Here is a 20132-nt window from a genome sequence, read left to right as displayed (position 1 = left end):
ACAGGGCTCACAGGCTAAATCTGGCCCATTGCCCTTTTTGTAAGACTTGCAAGTCAAGAATGATTTTTACATTTTTAAATGCTTAAAAAAAAAAAATCAAAAGAAGAATATTTTGTGACACATGGAAATTACGTGTAATTCAAATTTAGTGTCCACCAATAAAATTTTATTGCAGCACCAAAAAAAGAAACATATTTCTATTGTATTAAGCCACTGAGATACGGGGTTTATGTGGTTTAGCAATTTAGCATTAACCAACACGTTCCATAATCTATTAAACCAGTTCCCTTATTGGTGAGCATTTAAGTTACTATCAATCTTTTGCTATTATAACAACACTGGAATGAATAACCTTGTATATCCGTCATGCTGCATGTGTGTATTTGTGGGATAAATTCCCCAAACTGGAAATGGCTGGGTCAAATAACATGTGCATTTGTACTGTTGACAGCTATTGCCAAATGCCCTCCATGGGGCAATCTGTTCTCTCACCAGCAATGTAGAAGAATATCTGTTTCCCCACAGCTTTGTCAATAGAGTGAGTAATCAATTTTTGGATCTTACTCAATCTGATAAATGAAAATTCACCTAGCTTTTTTATTCTGTATTTCTCCCAAAAGACTGCCTCTTAACTAACTCGATTGGACTGCAGCCTGCTGTTCCCCATCCTGTCTCAGGCTCACAGGCATTTAGGCCTGGACTTCAGTGCCCAGGGCCCCCTCCTAGTCTGGTGGGGGTGGATGACACAAATACCTACTGCAGTCAGTAAAGCACTCTAGACTGCAGGGTCTACCTTACCTACTGGCCATGTAGGCAGATGCTTCTCCCTGAAAGACATTGCCAAAGCCTTTAAAAGATATTTTCTAAAGCAGCTTTGGGGCACACAGAACAGGCTTTAGGATCAAAAAGCCCCAGTTTAAAGTTTGGCTCTACCATTTACTTGGCTCACTAATCTTGCGTAGACACTTAGTCTTTTTCATCCTTGGTTTCTTTCTATACAAAGGGGTAATAATGCTTATTTCATAAATTTGTGTGAGGAGCTCTTATCATAGTAAGTAACCATAAAGCAGTAATATATAGGTACATATTATATATATATATATATATACACACACACACACACACACATACATACACATACACACATACATACACATACCATTCTTACTCAGACAATAGAATATTACATGGCTATTACAAATCATGCCATATAGGAGGATCACTTGAGCCCAGGAATTTGAGTCCAGCCTGAACAACATAGTAAGACCCCATCTCTAAAATAATTTTTTTTAAGTTTTAAAAATCATGCCACAGAAAAATATTAATTAGCATGAGAAGGTACTCATGCTGTTCTGATAAGTGAAAAAAGACCACAAAACATCTTACATATCATTTTTGTTTTTAAAAATATACATATATGTTAAGACATTTTATCAAAATTTTTTAGAGATGGAGTCTCACTATGTTGCCCAGGCTGGCCTTGAACTCCTAGGCTCAAGTGATCCTCCCATCTGAGCCTTCCTAGTAGCTGGGACCATAGGCATGTGCCACTATGCCCGGCTTATTAATGTATTTTAAAAGAACTGGGAGGAAAAAAATCAAATGCTTCATTTTTCTTCATGCTTTTGTGTGATTTCTTGGTTCTCTGAACAGAGCCTGAGCTACTTTTGAAATCATGGGGAAAAAAGATTCGGTGGGAGTGGGGGGTGGAGAATGTACCTTTGAAGGCACCAAATTCCATAGCCAGGAAGGTTGCATATCTTTCTGGGAGGGTTCTCGAGATTCCCTCAAAGGAAGGGATTCACCTAGAGTAGACACAGACTGTTTGCCACTCAGTAGCCCTTCCTTTGTGGAATGAAGCACCTCTCCTTTTTCCATTGGCCCTGGTGGGGCCGTCAATCCCCTTACCCAGAAGTGGGTATATGACCTAGGCAGGCCAACCAGAATATGCTCTTCCTCTGAATCAGGCACTGGCCCAGAAGGGGCATGTGACCCAAGTCAGGCCACAGCCTTCCCAGATTAGTAGAAGCTAACAAATTCTCTTTTCTTTTTAAACCTGGAGCTGTGATTCTACTAAGTGAGGTATCCCAAGAATGGAAAGACAAGCACCACATGTACTCACCATCAAACTGGTATTAACTGATCAACACATAAATACACATATAAGAATAACATCTATTGGATGTTGGGCAGGGGGGAGGGGAGGAGGGAGGAGGGGGGAGGGAGGAGGGGATGGGTATTTCCATACACAAAGAGTGCAATGTGCACCACCCGAAGGATGGACATATTTGAAACTCGGACTTAGGCGGGGAGGGGTGGGTAAGGGCAATATACGTAACCTAAACATCTGTACCCCCATAATATGTTGAAATAAAAAAAAAAAATCTGGAGCTGTGGGGCGGCTTGGTGGCTCATGCCTGTAATGCCAGCACTTCGGGAGGCCGAGGCAGGAGGATTGCTTGAGGCCAGGAGTTCAAAACCAGCCTATGAGCAACATAGTGAGACCCCCATCTCTACAGAAATTTGAATCTGGAGCTGTAAATTGACATGCAAGCTTGAGCTGCTAATTACCATCTTTCTTGCCTAAAGGTCTGGTGAGAATGAAGCCCACATATGCACAGAGAAACTGGGGCAGGAGAAGGGAGAAAAGAGGGCCAGAGCTTTGATGATAATGTCTGAGACCCTGGATCTGACTACACTAGCCTAAAGTCTACCTTTGGTCTTCCTAGTTACATGAGCCAATATATTCTCTTTTGGTTTAAGCTAGTGAGTTAGGTTTGTTACTTGTGACCAAGAAAGTCTTGACGAATAAGTGGGCTCTGGGTCATACCAATTGCTGCCATACCTTCAAGGTCATCAGATCCAACCCACCAGGCAAGATGTTGAGGACAGTCTGCCCAGCAGCGGCCTTTTGCAGGATTCTCAACACCCGCACGCACTCGCTTACCCGCTGATGCACCTGCAACAGACAGTCCCCGTGGGAGCTAGAACACTCCTTACCACCCAGTGAGAATCTCACTCACCTGCAGAGCCAAGGAAGAATGCAGGGATAGTTTGCCCACCCATATCTCAGCAAGCACGGTGGGCCCCACATCCTGAGAAAGGCTCAGCTCCCTCGCAGCTCATGTAAGCACTACCTAACGGCATAATGGAATCAGCCCTACTGTTCATATTCTACACACAGGGTTGTCAAGAGGATCCCATGAGATGATGGATGCGAAAGCACGTTGAACACAAAAGGAATTAAGAGTCTTCTTATTAGCCATCCAGTACTGGATTCTACCTGCCCATTTAAAGCACACAGCTATCATTTTTGTCTGCCTAGCACTTATATCCTCCCCACCCCCTGCTTCTCCTGTTAATCTTTCCTTTTGAAGACTGCCCTCCCTCCATCTCCAAATCTAACAATGTATTTCCGGTGGGAACTTCCCATTTTGGTACTTTTCCTCAAGCCAGGGATCCCTCTCTAGGATTTTTCAAACTGCAGCTTGATACCTGGGTTGGGGAACTGGGGGAAGCAACTCGAAAACAGCCCTATTCTCTCAGATGACAAGGCTGAACATATGCAAGCTCAGAGCTGTCAAGAGCTGTGGTTTTAACCTTAGAAAGTGAGCCCATTTGCAGATGAGACCAACCAACCAGGAGAGAGACAGAGACGAGAGTGAAGAGCAAGGTCTGGTGGCATTCGAGCCTGGTTCCAGTGGTCTTGCTCTTCCTACAGTTTACTTATATGAGCCAATCAATCCCCTTTTGCACCTAAGCAAGCTCAAGTTGGGTTTCTGTCACCGGCAATTGTAGGAGTCTTAATTAATACCCCATTCATTCGCACTGATGTGGCAAACTCAGACCCAGTATGGTTGAGATTTCAAGAGAGAGGGTTAGTTAAAATTCTTGCTTTGTGAGTATAATATAGAGAGGACAGGCTTATTAACTACCCCTCCCCAATTGGCACAAGCTTACCTGGGGATTCCGAACATGGAATTCCTTCTCCCCTTCCTCAACTCGACGGTAAGGAATCCATTCCTCATCCAGCAACTGGTTGGTGGGCTGGTTCTCCTCTGGGGCCTGCTTGCAGAAATAGGTGGTTGCAGCTGACCGGTCCCTGAAATATATACGTCATCAGAGAGAAATCAGAAGACACTTTTGAGCTTATTTCTCCCCTTTACCAACTGCTCCCTTTCAGCCAAGACACTCTGGATTGCCCCGCTGGCCAGTAGGGAAGGATGTCTGGTGGCATACATAGGAGAGTAGAAAAACATGGATTTTAGAGACATATGTGGGTTTGAATCCCAACTCAGCTGTGTCACTTTTGGCAAGTTATTTAACATTTTTGAAACTTGGTTTTCTCCTCCTTAAAATGGGTATATTACCTGCCTTGCAAGGTTGTTGGGAGGATTAGAAATAATACATTGGTAGGGAACTAGCTTATATCCTAGCTCACTGCAGGTACCCAATTCATGACAGTTCATGATGACTGTCATCCCTCACCTGTGCTCCAGCACAGCAACCACAAAGCCATGGGAGGCCAGCTCCATGCAGAAGGCTGAATACAATGTCCTAGAGATGGAACAGGGAGAAGGGATCAAAAGACTGAATGGAGGAGGTTCATGGAGGGCAGCCCGCCTCCAGGTGCTCGCTCCAGCCAGCCGCCAGAAGTATCTGCAAATCTGTCGCGGTGTCTTCCAACCCCATACAAACACTGAGTCAGCTCAGCCCCATGCCTCCAACATATTTTGGCTACTTCAATTGCATTTTTATTGTCTATATATTGTACACCTCCCAATTTAGTTGGTAATCTCCTTGAGGACAGAGACTCTGGCTATTTCTTTAATAAGCAACTCATCTGTGATTTTTTTTGGTCTGCCTGCCAGCTTTCTAGGAAAAAAAAGGAATACGGGAGACACTGCTAATTGCCTACTCCAAACATTTATTTTTCCCTTCCTTCTTAACAATAGCATTTTCAGCTGAAGCCACTGTCATGCCGTTGACATGCTGCATTTCCTCGCCTCCCTTGCAGCCAGGTTTGTCTGTGTGGTTAAGCTCTAGCCCAGCACGGTCCAACAAAAATATAATGCTACCCTTGTAAGTAATTTAAAACTTTCTAGTAGACATCTTTTAAAAAACAAAAAGAAACAGTTAAAATTAATTTTAATATTATATTTTATTTAACCCATTATAGCTAAAATATAATTACAATATATTATCAATTTTAACCTTAATGAAATATTTTATTATATTCTTTTTTAAAAATATGAAGTCTTTGAAATTGGTGTATATTTTGATAACACTTGCAGCGTATTGCAGTTTGGTCCAGCCACAGTTCAAGTGTCCAATAGCCACAGGTACCTAGAAGATACTATGATGGACAGAGCAGCTCTAGCCAATGAGATATAAGCAGTTGTGTCACATAGAACTCTCAGGAAATGTCCTTAAAATGAAGAGTGCTCCCTTCCTATTGCCTGGACTGTGGATGTAATGGCTAGAACTACAGCAGCTACCCTGGGTCATGACGTATCCTTAGAAATGGGAGCCACCCATGGCAGATCAAGATTTTAAAAGAAGTCTAGTTCTCTGATAACTTCATGGAACTACCATATCAACCCTAACTGTCACCTTCTAGCTATCTTTACCTGAGAGAGAAATAGACTTTATCATGTTTAAGTCACTATTATTTGGCAGTTTTCTGTTAACTACAACTTGCCCAAATCCTAATTGACACAGGAAGGTCAGTTTCTTAAGTTTCTTTTCACCTCTCCCACTTTTCCAGGGGAGGCAATGAACTGGATTGAAGAGCCAGAGAGATATCTGACCCCTTCCCAGTTCTAACTGTGTGACCTGGGAAAGTCTGCGTTTCAGAGCCTGTTTGCTCATCTGAAAACTATGCAGCCCCTCCTGCTTACCTCACAGGGCTCTGTGGGAACCAAATGTGACAATGGCATATGGCTAACACTTAGGTACTATTTAAATGCACATATTCTTCCCTGGGATGGAAAGTCATAGGTCTATGACCCATAGGAAGAATTCCAGAGCCCATATTAACCATAGATGCAATAAGAGGAAACAATATCCCTTACTCTCCCTTCCCTTTTTCTTGGAACTTCACTCTGGTTAATGAAGAATATAACTGGCTCACCAGATCTAATGAAGTGTGAAGTCTCAATACAGATTCTTAAACCAAAAAGACCACCTCCAAAGTCATGTGCTCACCTGCTCTCTCTATAAATGTCTATGAGCTTAGGAGAGAATGTTCCTTAGCTTCTTTTCCCTGCTAGACTATAATCTTCCTGAAGTCAGGAACTCTATCTTCTTCACTACTCAAAGTCCTACCCTGACACAGCCCTAGCACACAGCAGGTACTCAATTTACTGAATATGAAAGCAACATGAAAAACCACCTACTTGCCCTTCTAGCCTCATCTCCACATCTACTCTCCACTTCCTGCCATGGGCTATAGCTATGTGAATTTACACTTGGCTCCTCTAGCAGATGTAATTTCCTTGGTTTATTTCTCTCTGTATGTCCCGGCTTCCTCTCCTGCCAAGGGGCTGGCACAGAGGAGGTGCTCCACAGATGTCTGCTGAATGAATAAGAACCTAGCAGAACACAGCCCTTGTATTTACTCGGTAAATGTTTACTGGGAAACTACTACTTTCCAGGCACTGTCCTAGGCACTGGAGCAACAGAAGACAGGTCTCTGCCTTTATGGAGCTTATAATCTAGTGGGGAAGACAGACATTAGAGAATAAGTACACAAATAAGTAATTCATCACTATTACGTTGAATACTGAGAAGTACAGACTGTCCTATGAAAGCATATGACTGGAAAAGTTAATCTAATGTAATATAGGGGTCGGGATGCATGTCCCTAAGACAGCGATATCTAAATTGAGACGTTAAAGGTAATTTGGAATTAGCTAGGCAAAAGCAGAGGGGGGGCAGGAAAAGGAGAGCAGAGGAGCGAATATTCCAGGCAAAGGGAACACAAAGCCACAAAGCAGAGAACAGATGAGGACTTCAAGGCAGGAAATAACACGGTGCCTGTAACTAAGTGAAAGGAAGTCAGTCTGTCTGGAGAGCTGGAGTGGGGCAAGTAGCAAGAAAAGAAGCTGGAAACTTTGTCTTGGACCTGCATCCAGGTATGACCAGGAAAAGAATTAAGATAAGTTCAAAGAACTATTAAAATTTTTATCCACTGTACTCCAGCCTGGGCAACATAGTAAGACCTTGTATCTTAAAAAAAAAAATTTAAAAACTTTAAAAGTTTTAAGTAGGGGAGGGACATTCATCAACAAATATTATTGAGTACCTATTATATACCAGGCACTGCTCTAGGTGCTAGAATGACAAGATTATATTTGGTTTTAAAACAGATCTCCCTGGCTACAGTGTGGACAATGGTTTGGGGGCTGGAGAGGAAAAAATAGATGTTTTTGAAATGTGTAACGTTCTGGAACATAAATGAGACATATATGCTGATGGATGAACAGACAGAACATTCGCAAGCTTAAGTAGGAACACATGTACTATGGGTATTAAGCTACATAATAGGCCAAGGTATAGGAATCAGAATTCATGGGAAGAATTTTGAATGGACACTGAATTATGCAACTCAGGGCAAGGTTTCCCAAAGTCTGGTAAAAGAGATTCTACAGTTTAGCATCACTATATCCCTCTATGTAAAAAAGAGAGAGGGGCAGTGACATGGGTGTACACCCAGCAGGTGCCAATAGAACTGAATCCACCCTGTGGGAGCAGCATCTCCATCCGACAGATGATGAGATCAAGGCTCAGAGGGTTATACAACTTTCCCAAGCTCGCACGGAGCACAGGCGGTGTGTCTGAGATTTGTAGGTTAGGTTGCTAGCTCCATAAGCGCAGGAAGCAAGTCTGTCTTACTCACTACTCTCTAGTAGGCCCTCAGCAAACACCGAATAGATAATTTTCTTCCTTCAGAGTAGAGGAGGGGATAGTTAAAAAAAAAAAAAAAAAAAGAATAGATAATTCTCCAACTACAAAGCTCATGCTCTTTCTAAACTTCTGGGCTGTTACAGAGGAAGAAAGCTGAAAATGTATTTATGTAAATGCTGGAACATGAGAAGGGAAGGAAGCGAAGGCTGCCGAAAGGCTCCACCAGGTGAAAGTGGCTTGGGAAGGACCTTCCGGAGAAGGTGGCCCCAGTGCTATGGAATGAGGCAGATGGGAGATAAGACAGCCAGCAGATGGAGATGTCTGTTTTTCTGCCCTTTGAGAGTAAGTTAAGACTCTACAGCCGTCACTAGGCAAGGAATATGGCAAGGTCTGGGGGAGAGAAGCTCTCACCTGAAGGCTCCCAGGCCATGGGAGAAGATGATCAAGGGGTATCCAGAGTCCTTTGTCTTAAATGGGCCATTCCAGCTAACAGGCAGGCGACAAGATCCTAGAAAAGACGTGGGCTGTAGAAACTCTAGCTGCCCCAAAGCTGTAATGCCAAGGGCTGCTGGAGGACAGGCATGCATGGGGACATGTGTTCCTCCCCTTAGAGAACCACCATGGGCCCCTGAGCAGCCCAGGGCAATCAATCACCCATTCTTTCCCCTTTTCTTCCCTGGAAAGAGTGAACACAATAGAAAATGGGAGCACAGGCTGGGCACGGTGGCTCACGCCTGTAATCCTAGCACTCTGGGAGGCCGAGGCGGGCCAATCACTTGAGCTCAGAAGTTCGAGACCAGCCTAAGCAAGAGCGAGACCCCGTCTCTACTATAAATAGAAAGAAATTAGCCAAACAACTAAAAATAGAAAAAATTAGCTGGGCATGGTGGCACATGCCTGTAGTCCCAGCTACCCAGGAGGCTGAGGCAGGAGGATCGCTTGAGCCCAGGAGTCTGAGGTTGCTGTGAGATAGGCTGACGCCACGGCACTCTGGCCCAGGCAAGAGAGTGAGACTCTGTCTCAAAAAAAAAAAAAAAGAAAGAAAATGGGAGGACAAATCAAAGGGGCAGTACGAGCGACCCTGGGGTCAACCACTGAGATGCCAAGGCAGTGGGTAGAGTTCCTAGGGGCGGGGACTTTGGGGGAAGTGCATGATTCAATGTTACCACACCCAGAAGAGAGGGCACCGGAGAGAGAACAGCAGGAGACTGAATGTTCCTTGATAGTTAAGACTCTTTCTGTGATACACACAGTAGCTGGCACAGAGCGGGAAATACTACATGCTGAATAAATGAGTAATAGGTACCACTTATGGAACACATTCCATGTCCCATGCACGGCAAGAGGCTTTACATACATCCGACACTACGACCTTGCAAAGGCAGTTATTCGGACAGGTTAAGTAACTTGCCCAAGCTGCACAGCTAGTAAATTATAAAGTCTTGATTCAAATCCAGAAGAGTCTAACTTGCTATCCCAAGCTCTTATGTATGTAATTCTCTCCCAACTCCCCACACCGTGGTAGCTGACAGATGCCCCCCTACAACAGGGCTGGACACTGCAAGCTATAAGGGAGTGTCTGGGAAAGCATCTGGGGGTCAGGCCAGCCCTTACCCACAGCCATGCTGAACAGCAGCCCCCCCCAGCGCTTATTAAACTGCAGGTAGTTGGCCAGGCCGGTGCAGTACTCATAGCGGGGAATCCACAGGGGCTGCTCCGTGGTCTCCTCTGCCTCTTGGCAGGGGTAGAAGAGTCGAAAGAAGCTCCCCTGTAGGAAAGAAGAGAGCAGCTGCTCAGAGCAAGAAGCCCAAGCACTGCCAGATTTCCCGACAGACACACTCAGCAGGTATTGGGGCTCCAGCAAAACGGGGCACCAAGACAGAGAAACTTAAGTTTCAATTAACATACCTGAATTTTACATCCAGAAATCCAGAAGCAATTTTATTTTTAAGCATACGTGTAAAGCTTATGTTATGTCAAATAGCCAACTATATTTTGATTACATCCGGGGGATGCACCAAAAATATATTGAGTGCTTGGGACACTGAAAGATTTAGATTTGGCCTTGAGCTAGAGATTAGCCCTTGTGCCGAACAGGGTGGCATCGGAGGCTCACCCAGCCACTCAGCGAAGCTTGACTCTCGGGAAGCAGCGGCACACCCATTTTACATGGGAGTCGGTGAAGGGTTACTGGGAAGCGTGTGCCTCTCACCAGGGGGAGTCCACGGGCTAGCAGAGAAAGATCTAGGAACTGATGGAGGGCAAGTCCAGAAGCCAAAGCAGGAGAGGAAAACAGAAGGAGGCAGGAAAGGAGAAAAGGAACTGTCCTCCTACCCAGTCTGGGGAGCCCAAGGCCAATGGCATGTGGGCCCATGCTCTTCCTCTCACATACTTGGTTAGGATGAGATCGAAAACCTTTCCAGGATCAGGCATCTGCCCTTAACCAGGTGAGAAGATCTGCGAGCTGCCTTGTAAGCTAGAGTCCCTCTTTCCTCGTGGCTGGAAAAAGTGCCCACCATCTCTGTCTATTAGGATGTTTCTAGTATGTGGAAAGAGGAAGAACTAGGTCAGGAAAGACAGACGTGGGGGTTTGGTAACCAAATCCAGACCAGCTCTAACTCAGTTTCCCCCACATGGAATTGCACAATCAGACTTGTGATCATTAAGTCACAGTGCAGGCAGAAGCAGTAGAGACACTCACCTGGAGACTCTGACCCTCCATCACATCCCCGCAGCCTACGAGGTGGGGTCCTGTGACAGGTGGAAACCCCACGGACTGGTTGACCCCCATTTCATCACAGGTGAATCCAATGACTTGGGCGGTGCTGAACTTGATGTCTGGAGGGCAGAACATAGAACAGCCTCCTGCTGGTTTCCTCTTGGCTTCCTGTGGCTTGTGCCACCCCTGTCCACCTTCCTTACCACTCCATCCTCCCTGTCCATCACTCATTAAATCTTGCACACCCTCTACTTTGTCTTTGCCACGGTTTATAGGGGACTTTTTTTTTGGTGGGGTGAGGAGATGGTTGTGAAGAAGGGAGAGAGCATCCACACTCCTTAAAACCTACTTACAAGTGTTTATCAGCACCCACTACGTGCCCAGCACAGCACTGACTGCTGCAGAGACTATAACACAGACCTTGTCCTCGTGAGGCTGACAGTAACCACTAAGATCTGTAAGTGACTGTCAGCACTGTCCTAAGCCCTCTACATACATTGCATCATTTCATTCTTTCAACAGCTCTTTGAGGTAGGTACTATTAAGACCCTGTTTTACAGATGAAGAAACTAAGGACAGAGAGGTTGAGTAACTTTCCCAAGTTACCCTGCAAACAGGTGGCAAACCCAGGTGTGTCTAATCCAGAAGCTGAGAGCTCTTGACCATTACTGATCTTGCTCATGGGGAGACTCAGTTACACACATGCGAAGTCACTGACCTAGACCATTGATTATAAGGTGGCACTTGTGCTAGGCCATGAACGATGAGGAGGTTTAGAGAGGCAGGGGAGAGAGAGGAAAGCACTTCCAGACAACACGTAAGAGCAAAGAAAGGCAGAGATAGGGAAGAGTATGATGTGGGCAGTAGATCAAACAGGAGCCTTAACGTGACAGGTGAGCACACTTCTGGCTAGACCATTCTCTTAGCTGCCTCCTAAATTGAGGCTAGTGTCATTGCTCCCTAGCCCTCTTCAATTTCATCAGCACCAACACCACCATCATCATCACACTTACTCTGTGCCAGGAACTATTCTAAGTGCTTTACATGTATTATTTAATTTAATCCTTACAACAATCCTCTGAGATATGTATTATTATCTCATTTTACAGATGAGGAAACTGATGCTTGATAAAGGTAAGTAATTTACCCAGGAACACACAGCAAGCACAGCCAGAATTTGATCATGGGCAACGTGACCGTAACTGGGGAATGTGGTCAAACTTCCTAGGATCCATCGCCTTGTGATTTGGGTGGGGTTCACCGCTCCCTAACTTCTAGAGTTGGGCCTCAATTAACCTGAGCCAATCAGTCCTTGTTATCTGCTGGTCAGTATTTGGATGAAGAGTGGACATATGACATTAAATTGGTCCAAGAAGAGTAAAGCCCAGAACTTTGGTTCGATAGTGGAGGAGAGAAAAGTTCTCTCTTGTTTTGAACTAGTGTGATGTGCAGATGTCACCTGTCAAGTGGCTTTGAACCATTGCCTTGAACTTTGCCACCATGGTGGATAGCAGAGCTGGGAGAATCACAGAGAAATGGAGTCACGTTTGTGAAGACATTAAGAATCCATGGATTAGACCATACCTGAAATCTGACCCACTCTTAGACTTTCTAGTTACATGAATCAATACATTGCCTTCCTTGTTTATATGAACTGAATTTAGATTTCTGCTGCTTATAGCCGGGCGCAGTGGCTCATGCCTGTAATCCTAGCACTCTGGGAGGCCGAGGAGGGAGGATCACTTGAGCTCAGGAGTTTGAGACCAGCCTGAGCAAGAGCAAGACCCTATCTCTACTAAAAATAGAAAGAAATTAGCTGGACAACTAAAAATATATAGAAAAAATAAGCCGGGCATGGTGGTGCATGCCTGTAGTCCCAGCTACTCAGGAGGCTGAGACAGAAGGATTGTTTAAGCCCAGGAGTTTGAAGTTGCTGTGAGCTAGGCTGACGCCACGGCACTCTAGCTCAGGCAACAGAGCGAGACTCTGTCTCAAAAAAAAAAAAAAAAAGATTTCTGTTGCTTATAACCAAAAGCATCTACATGGATACACTGAGTCCTGGGCCCACATTATTAATCATTAAATTATTGTGCTTCCTTTAAGATTCTCCAGGAGGGATCAGGGAGTTCAAGTCAAAGCATGTCTGGGCAAGAAGAGACTTAGAGACTATTTCTGTCAATACTCCCCACAATCCCCTTCCCCTCCCCCTAGTACATACATGCACTTCATTGATGAAGAAACCAAGGTCCGGAGAGATTAAGTGAGCTGCTCAAGGATACAAGCAGAACTGTTATTACAACACACAGATCTCCCGATTGCCAACTGCCAATTGTCTGGTCCAATGGAAAACCCCAAATAACCATAATGTCATTCGATTTAACTTTGGAAGATAATAAATGATTTTCTTTTTACTACAGACTTAACTTCTTCATTTTGTTTCTCTGAAGCAAAATTTAAAAACAAAGCCAATTCTTTTTCAAAAAAGAAGCTAAGCTCCTGATGCAGGCAGTAGATTGTCCAGCCAGAGTCAAGCTGGATGAGCGCCACTTGGCCTCCGACCCTGACCTTTTCCTCCTTGCTGTTAGGGTATACACACTGAAGACCTACAGCTGGGGCCACAAGATGTGTCACCCACATGGCATACATCACCTACATGACAATGAAGCAGCTGCAAGTTCTGTCATAAAAGAGAAGCAGACAAAACACTGCAGGAGTTCTGAGAAGGAGTGCTCCTGTAGCTTGAGGGTGGAGGGCAGGGGAAGGTGTGAGCGAGGCCGGCATGCATGCAAGCAGAAGTCAGTAGTGAGCAAAGGCACAGTAACAAAAAAGCATGTGTGAGAAACAGGACACAAGGAGACCAGATTTGGAGGGTAGCAGTCCCTCAAGTGCTGGGCTAAAGAGCTGGAATCTACTCTGGAAATGAGGTCATGGAGGTAAGAAATACTAAGTCTGAAAGAGCCACGCTTGAGGCCCAGCTCTTGCTGCCTGGCTTTGTTACCCTGGGTGAGGCACAGCTCTTGCTGCCTGGCTTTCTTACCGCGGGCAAGTCATCTGATCTCTCTAAGCCTGACTCCCCATCTGTACAGTGGGAATACTATCCATCCTCACAGGGTTGCTATGGAGATAAAGTGAAATGATGCATTTAAAGCACCTAGTGTAGTACTAGGCTTTTAAGAAGAATCCAAGAAATATTTATTGATTGAGAGAAAAGCAGGAACAACGGAGCAGGATTTGGCAACTGAGTGGACGTGGAGAGTCCAGAGAGAGAAAAGAGCCAAAAGATGAGTCAGATTTCAGGGATCGGGTAACCAGACAATAGTCCTTAAGCTTCTCATGGGAAGAGATTTTTGTCTCACCCTGCACAGAGAGCAGTGCTCAGGATGGCAATCGGGATCAGTGGACTTGAAAACAGCCACACAGGAGGGCAGAACTCTCTGGTGCCCCTGGCAAGTTTCTGGGAGGGTCATCCACTAAACTCTGTTTGGAAATTAATAAAAACTAAAGAAGCTAATTGGCCAGAGTGAGGCTAACACAAGAATGAATCTGTGTTCACTAGGCTCACATTGACTGACGCTCAAGTAGGATGGGAAGATGGGAAAATCCAATCTAACTTGCAAATTTTGCCTAAGAGGCATTCACACAGCATCCAGAGCCATTTCTAATGGAAAATTCCATGGAATTTACCAAGGAAATCAGTCCATGTGTCTTACCTTCTTCTGCTCACTTTGTCTAAACAATTCATGGTGGTGCCTGCCTAGAAGCCTCTCCATCATTCGAGGCCATGGAAACCTCTAGTCCTCTTTGAAGCTTTCCCAAGTCCTTCCAGCCTTTCCTCCTCCTGCCTCTGAGCACCGTCCACATCCCTCATCTGGTAACCAATCACAGGCTGTCTTAGGGCAGCTCTTGCATTAGTACCCATTCTAGAAGTTTTCAATCAGTGACTTGCCTGCAACAGTGGTCCATGTAGAATCTAGGTCAGAGGTTCCCGAACCTATCAATACAACGACCTGGGAAATTTTTCAAAAATGTATATTCTAGGGTCCCTATTCCCAGAGGTCAATTAGTTTTTAAAAGTTTCCCAGGTGTTTCTGATCAGCAAGGTTTGAGAACCTCTGGTCCAGATGGTACAAAGGACTTTTATTCAGACATGTGTGCATGTAACAAACACTTAGTGTATACTGTGTTCTGGCCATTAAAAATCATGAAAATGGTGATTATGATTTCACTTGGGATGATCCCCATGGCCACCCAGCCACTAGACTTAATGCAGTGCTCTGTATAAAGTTGTTCTCAATAATTAATTTATCCAATGAATACTATTTAATTTCTTACACATTTATGCCTTCTCTTCAGATATACTCCAGTGGTAATGATTGTTTTATACTTCTTTGTAGGCCAAACCATCTATTCACATACTTTCCCCACATAGTAGGGACTCGAATGCTCCTTCATTTGGCCTTGATTTAAACCATCTCAATTTTTATTTAGTCTCTGTCATTCTGATCTAAAAATAAAGCTACACAGTATAGTGGGAAGAGAAAGGCTTTAGTGACTCTGCCACTTTCGTTAGCTGTGTGATCTTGAGCAAGTTCCTTAAATTCTAAACCTCTGATAATTTATCCGCATGATAGAAATAACTACTCATGAGGTTGGTGATGCAGATTAAATAATGTATGCAAAGTACCTGCAGCACAGAAGGCACCAGTTTTGGTAGAAGGTAGCTATAATTATTTTAACTAACTACATGACCTCTTTAAGTTCCTTATATGTAAAATGGGGACACTACCTAAGTGAAATTTAAAAAAGAAAACTGACATTGCCTAGGGTCTGGTACATTTTAAGGGCTCAGAAAATGTCAGGAACTAATTAGCAATGCTAAATCTCTCTTTCATCATACCCAGCCAAGGTCTCTTTCATTTTTTCTGGATTAAACCCTTTGGCAAAACGGATTCTTTCCTTCCAGCCTTTTCAGGCCTGAGGCGTCCCCACCAAAGCCAGAGTCTACTAAACCGGCCTAGAAGAGCCCAGAGGGAATGGATGGGGCTTACACTGCAGCTGTCCTCTCCTGCTGGGGTTCTGTTTCTAGTGGGCAGGGGACTGCCCCTCTGCCAGCTGTATGGGCCTCTCATCACTGGATATTTCAGGACAGAGTCCAAGATAAGCACTTCTCCGGTGCTTCCTTTCACACAAAGCTCTCTGGAGTCTAAGAGCTCACTGGTCTGACCTTTTGTTCTCTGGAGGAAGTGAGGAAATCTCACCCTGCTCTTAGCGAAGGAAGCACTCGAGGGATCGGTTTGAGCAACAAGGTAGCAGAGCTAGAAAAGAGCCCCTGTAAGGGCTCTTAATAATTGAGCGTTAATAATTGTAATAAAAAATAATCTCTGTCACTTGTGGAGGCTTTACAGTTTACAAAGCACCTTCACACATACTAGCTAATTGGCTCTGCACACAACCTCACCCTAAGTACTGATGGAGCAACTGACGTCTCCATTTTAGAGACGGAGAGTGAGTCCCAGAGTTGTAGGATTTGCCCAAGGTCACAGAGTGAGAGGCAGAGCTGGACTAGATCCGGGTCTGCTGACTTCAAGTCCACGGCTGTTCCGTGGATCGGGAAGAAGGAATGAGGACCCTTCCTCCACCGGTGTGAAAAACAAGAAAATGAGAGCAAGACGGAAGCGCACAAGGTGTGGAGGAGCATAAGGAAGCCCAGGTTCAGGGAGGTGAGGCTGCAGATCAGGGAAGGGCAGAGCGACCAGGGTGAGGCTGTGGGGTCCAGCGTGGGGCTGCGGGCTCGGGATGGAGCTGCGGGGGCTGGGTCCTGAGACGAGAGCCCAGGGTGGGATTCCAGGGACGCCGGGAGCGAAAGCGCGAGGCGGCAGTAGGGGGGTTAAGGGTGTGGGTGGACATTGGAGGTGTCTCCACAGACAGAAAGGACGAAGATTAATGTGCAGGTCCTGCGAGTGAGAGACGAGGAGGCCCCAAACTGGGCCGGAATACGAAAAAGTCTGCAGACAGCTCAGTTGAGGATAGGAGCTTTCTCCAGTCAAACTTACCCAGTCAAGTTGATCCCTCAGAAGCAGCCCCCGACGTTTAACTCGACGGAAACGAGAAACCGCCCAAGAACCCGTGGCCCTTTGGTAGTTGTAGTTTCCGGGGCTCACTATGAGCACTTAAAAGCATTTTCTGCCTCTCTATCGAAAACTACAACTCCCGAGGTGCGAGATTGTGCATCACAACCCTAGGACTACAATTCCCAGAGTTCTACGCGACTCCCGTGGGTGGGTGCATGAAACCGCCCAAGGGTCAGGAATGCGGTGCGATTCCTCCCCCTGGTGGCTTGAGGAGGAACAGACACGATTACAGGTCTCGAGCGGAGGGTTACTGTTCAATCTCGTTAGTAACCCTCCGCCTCAGTGTTCCTCAAATAGTTCTCGGGCGTGCCTAGCAATGGCTTCACTTTATTCTCAGGGAAATGGGGAGGTGGTCGGAGCTTGTTTTGTGTTCCCCTACACTTTGCTTCCTGTGAGAATATAAGACTGATCATTCAAATTAAGGGCCCATGCCCTTCCAGCTTGCACTTGTTGACACCTGTGATTTTCCATTGTTCTTAGCAAAAGACTCACTGGCCGGGAACAGGGAGGAACCTGAGAGGTCAGCTGATCCGCATCCACGCCCCCGCTTTGCTGCCTGATGCTGGTTCTTAGCGACACTGATGAACAAGACACCCTCCCTAACCTCAACAGGATTCACAGTTTAGCAGAGAATTCAGACGAATGAATAATTACAACACACTGATATGTGACCTAGTGTGGGAGACACAGCAAGTGTTGGAACCTTGGAAGGGACACCTGCCCAGGTGTGGGGCAGTGTCAGCAAGGCTTCTTAGAGAAAGAGATGTTAAAATTGAGACCTGAAGGAACCGACTTAGCCGGGAGTACAGAGAGTGTGTGGAATTGTTAAGGAACCCGCAAGGGAGGTTCTCTGTGTTACTCGCTGCACAGAAAGCCAATTATTGAAACAATGAGGATTGCCAAGGAGGAAAGGAGCTTTATTGTGCAGAACGTCAACCAGGAGGTGGGAGGACAACCTCAAATCCGCCTGCCTCTCCAGCTGATGGGGTCCGGGGTTTTTCTAGAGGTGAAATGAATAATGCATGAAGTGAGTGAGCATCACTACAGTGAGAAATCATACTGGCACATACATTGCATGAGCAAAAAATGGTGGATAAGCCTCTCCCAGGGTGGAGATTTTAGTAGTATAATGAGCTAGGTGTTAATATTGATCACCCTTTTCTCTTGTAGGCATATATGTTGCAGGGAGTAGGATGCTCAGCGGGTCCTTGGGCAGGATTTGTGGTGCAATGCCACTTATCTTGACTTCTCTGGACAATTGGGTAGTGTAAAGCCTTGTGATTATCTCATTACTGCAAGGAGGGTCCCCCATTTCTGAAAAACAACTCAAAAGGGAGGGGATTAGTGAAAAAGAAAATTACAAAGTTCTGGTCAGCAAATCTGACTGGCCTGGGAACTTGAAACATAAGAGAACTGCAAAAAGGCGTTTTGATCAGGGAGCCAGTTACAGAATGTTTCAGACACAGTATGGTAAGTTAAGTGCTGGCTGGAGCAGAGTGTGAGGGGTGCAATGGAGGGAGAGAAACCTGGGGAGGCAGGCAGGGCCCCATCCGCAAGAGTCCTGTAAACTTCCATAAGAAATCTGGATCAAAAACAAACAAACAAACCCAAAACAGAAGAGAAATGGGGTGACTACAGAGGCAGAGATCAGAGTGATGTGGCCACAAGCCAAGGAATGTGGGCAGCAGCCAGAACCTCAGCAAGGAACAGATTCTCCCCTTGAGGGCCCGGAAGGGGTGTGCCCCAGCTGACACTTTGATTTTGGATTTCTGGACTCCAGAGCTCTGAGAGCATAAATGTCTATTGTTTTAAGCCACGTTTGTGGTAATTTGTTACAGCAAACATAGGAAACTAATACACCATGTGAAAAGAAAGGAAAGAAAGGAAGGAAGGATGGAAGGGAGGGAGGGAGGAAAAAAGGAAGAGAGAAAGAAAGAAGAAATTTGGATCATTCAGGCAGCTCAAACACTTTCAGTGGCTCTCTACTGCCTGCTGAAGGAGGTCTCAATTTCTTAGCCTGGCATTCCAGGTCCTCCCCAACCTGCCCCCTCCCCCAGCAGGAGTGTTGGTTGTGTGACTTTCTAACAGGAATCCCCCTCCTCGACCCTGCCCTGCGCCCAGCTCCGTGGACCTCCTCACCGTCTCAGGATGCGTCAGGTCTCATCGTTCCCTCCGCTAGGGAACCGCTAGGTCCTCTGCCCTGCCTGGCGGGCTGGGCAATCCTGTTCTTCCTTTAAAGTTCCTCTAGGTCCTCCCTCTACGTGAAGCTTCCCTGAACCCTCCAGTGCTGAAGGACCTCTGCCTACTTTCAGTTGCTGGGACGTTTGTATGTCCCTGTCATTTGGAGGCTTTACCCCCACAACCCTGTGCCATTTACTAGGTTGAAGGTCTCAGTTCTCCAACAACTCCTGAGCTCCTTGAGGTGAGGTGCTGAGTCCTACAGCAGCTCTCTCCACCCACCCACTTCATGTCCCCCCAAATCGCCAGTGTCCGGAGCCCCTGCACACTGTCCTCCTGGCACACTGTCACCACCCCATCCTTCCAGGAGCCAAGACAAAGTCATCAGGAGAGGTGATGGCAGCACCACACTGTGATAATTAAGCTCCAGATCTAATCAAAGCTGTGGTTGGTGGCAGTGACCACAGAACATAAAAAGCTTAGTGCAGATCAGAGAGCAGCTCCCTTTGGCTAATTAATTGGTGCCGTGCAGCTGGCCAGAGCACCCGCGCCAAACCAGAGCTCCTGGTCACCGGAGGGACAGCTCAAGATTATTTCTTCCAGGCTCCTGCTCCCAGACCAGGCCACGCTGGAGCCATTTGCTGGCCACTGGGTTTAAAATTCCGCAGGGATGGGGCTGTCACAGCCTCCTTTACCACCTTTGTCACTGTTAGGAAGATTTTCCTAGGTCCTAATTTTATTGCAAAATAAAATAGTTGAGTTCAATTACATTTCTGATCTAGTCTCTTCTGGGATAAACAACCCAAATGTCTTTAAATTTTCAGCAAGTGGTTGATTTTCTAGCCTCTTCATCATAGATCTCATCCTCCAATAGCCTGAGGTTCCCTTCTCGTCAGCTGCCACACTGACTCCAGCCTTTTCCTTGTTGCTAAAGTACTTTAAGTTGGTATTGGGGTGACTAGCTCTGTTTTTTATTTTTTTATATATTTAAAAGATTTTTTTCATGTCAGTGACTTTCAGTGACTGTGTGACCAGCTTTGAGTTCCTTGTGCCCCCACTATTTGCTGAAGTTAATGGATGACACTTTTTTAATCAAGGTATAATAGGTATACAATAAAGTATGTAATATGCACTAAACTTAAGTATACAGCTTGATTTTTTTAAGAAAAACATGGGTTGTAACTACCACCTAGTTC

At 45.6% G+C, this 20132-nt stretch overlaps 1 protein-coding gene across 3 annotated transcripts in view; it reads right to left on the bottom strand.

Annotated features, from left to right (window-relative positions):
• The window catches only part of PAFAH2 (platelet-activating factor acetylhydrolase 2, 40kDa), a 32489-nt gene extending 15680 nt beyond the window's left edge, over nucleotides 1-16809 (bottom strand). Inside the window, exons 1-7 of one of the 3 annotated variants that reach the window (XM_012646022.1) lie at nucleotides 16681-16809; nucleotides 10610-10746; nucleotides 9523-9676; nucleotides 8320-8416; nucleotides 4489-4557; nucleotides 3961-4102; nucleotides 2846-2959 (exon numbers count right to left, since the gene is read on the bottom strand). In XM_012646022.1, the coding sequence (XP_012501476.1) occupies nucleotides 2846-2959; nucleotides 3961-4102; nucleotides 4489-4557; nucleotides 8320-8416; nucleotides 9523-9676; nucleotides 10610-10699 (666 nt within the window). In that variant the 5' untranslated portion in view covers nucleotides 10700-10746; nucleotides 16681-16809. The remainder of the gene's footprint in view (nucleotides 1-2845; nucleotides 2960-3960; nucleotides 4103-4488; nucleotides 4558-8319; nucleotides 8417-9522; nucleotides 9677-10609; nucleotides 10747-16680) is intronic. The other 2 variants (XM_012646024.1, XM_012646023.1) reach the window with 2 other exon arrangements.
• Between the last annotated feature and the right edge of the window lie 3323 nt (nucleotides 16810-20132).

Source organism: Propithecus coquereli, unplaced genomic scaffold, assembly GCF_000956105.1.
Source record: "Propithecus coquereli isolate 6110/MARCELLA unplaced genomic scaffold, Pcoq_1.0 Scaffold239, whole genome shotgun sequence".
In the NCBI taxonomy this organism is placed as follows: domain Eukaryota; kingdom Metazoa; phylum Chordata; class Mammalia; order Primates; family Indriidae; genus Propithecus; species Propithecus coquereli.
The sequence above is the reverse complement of the archived record's forward strand: the minus strand, read 5'-3'. Positions and strand labels throughout refer to the sequence as shown.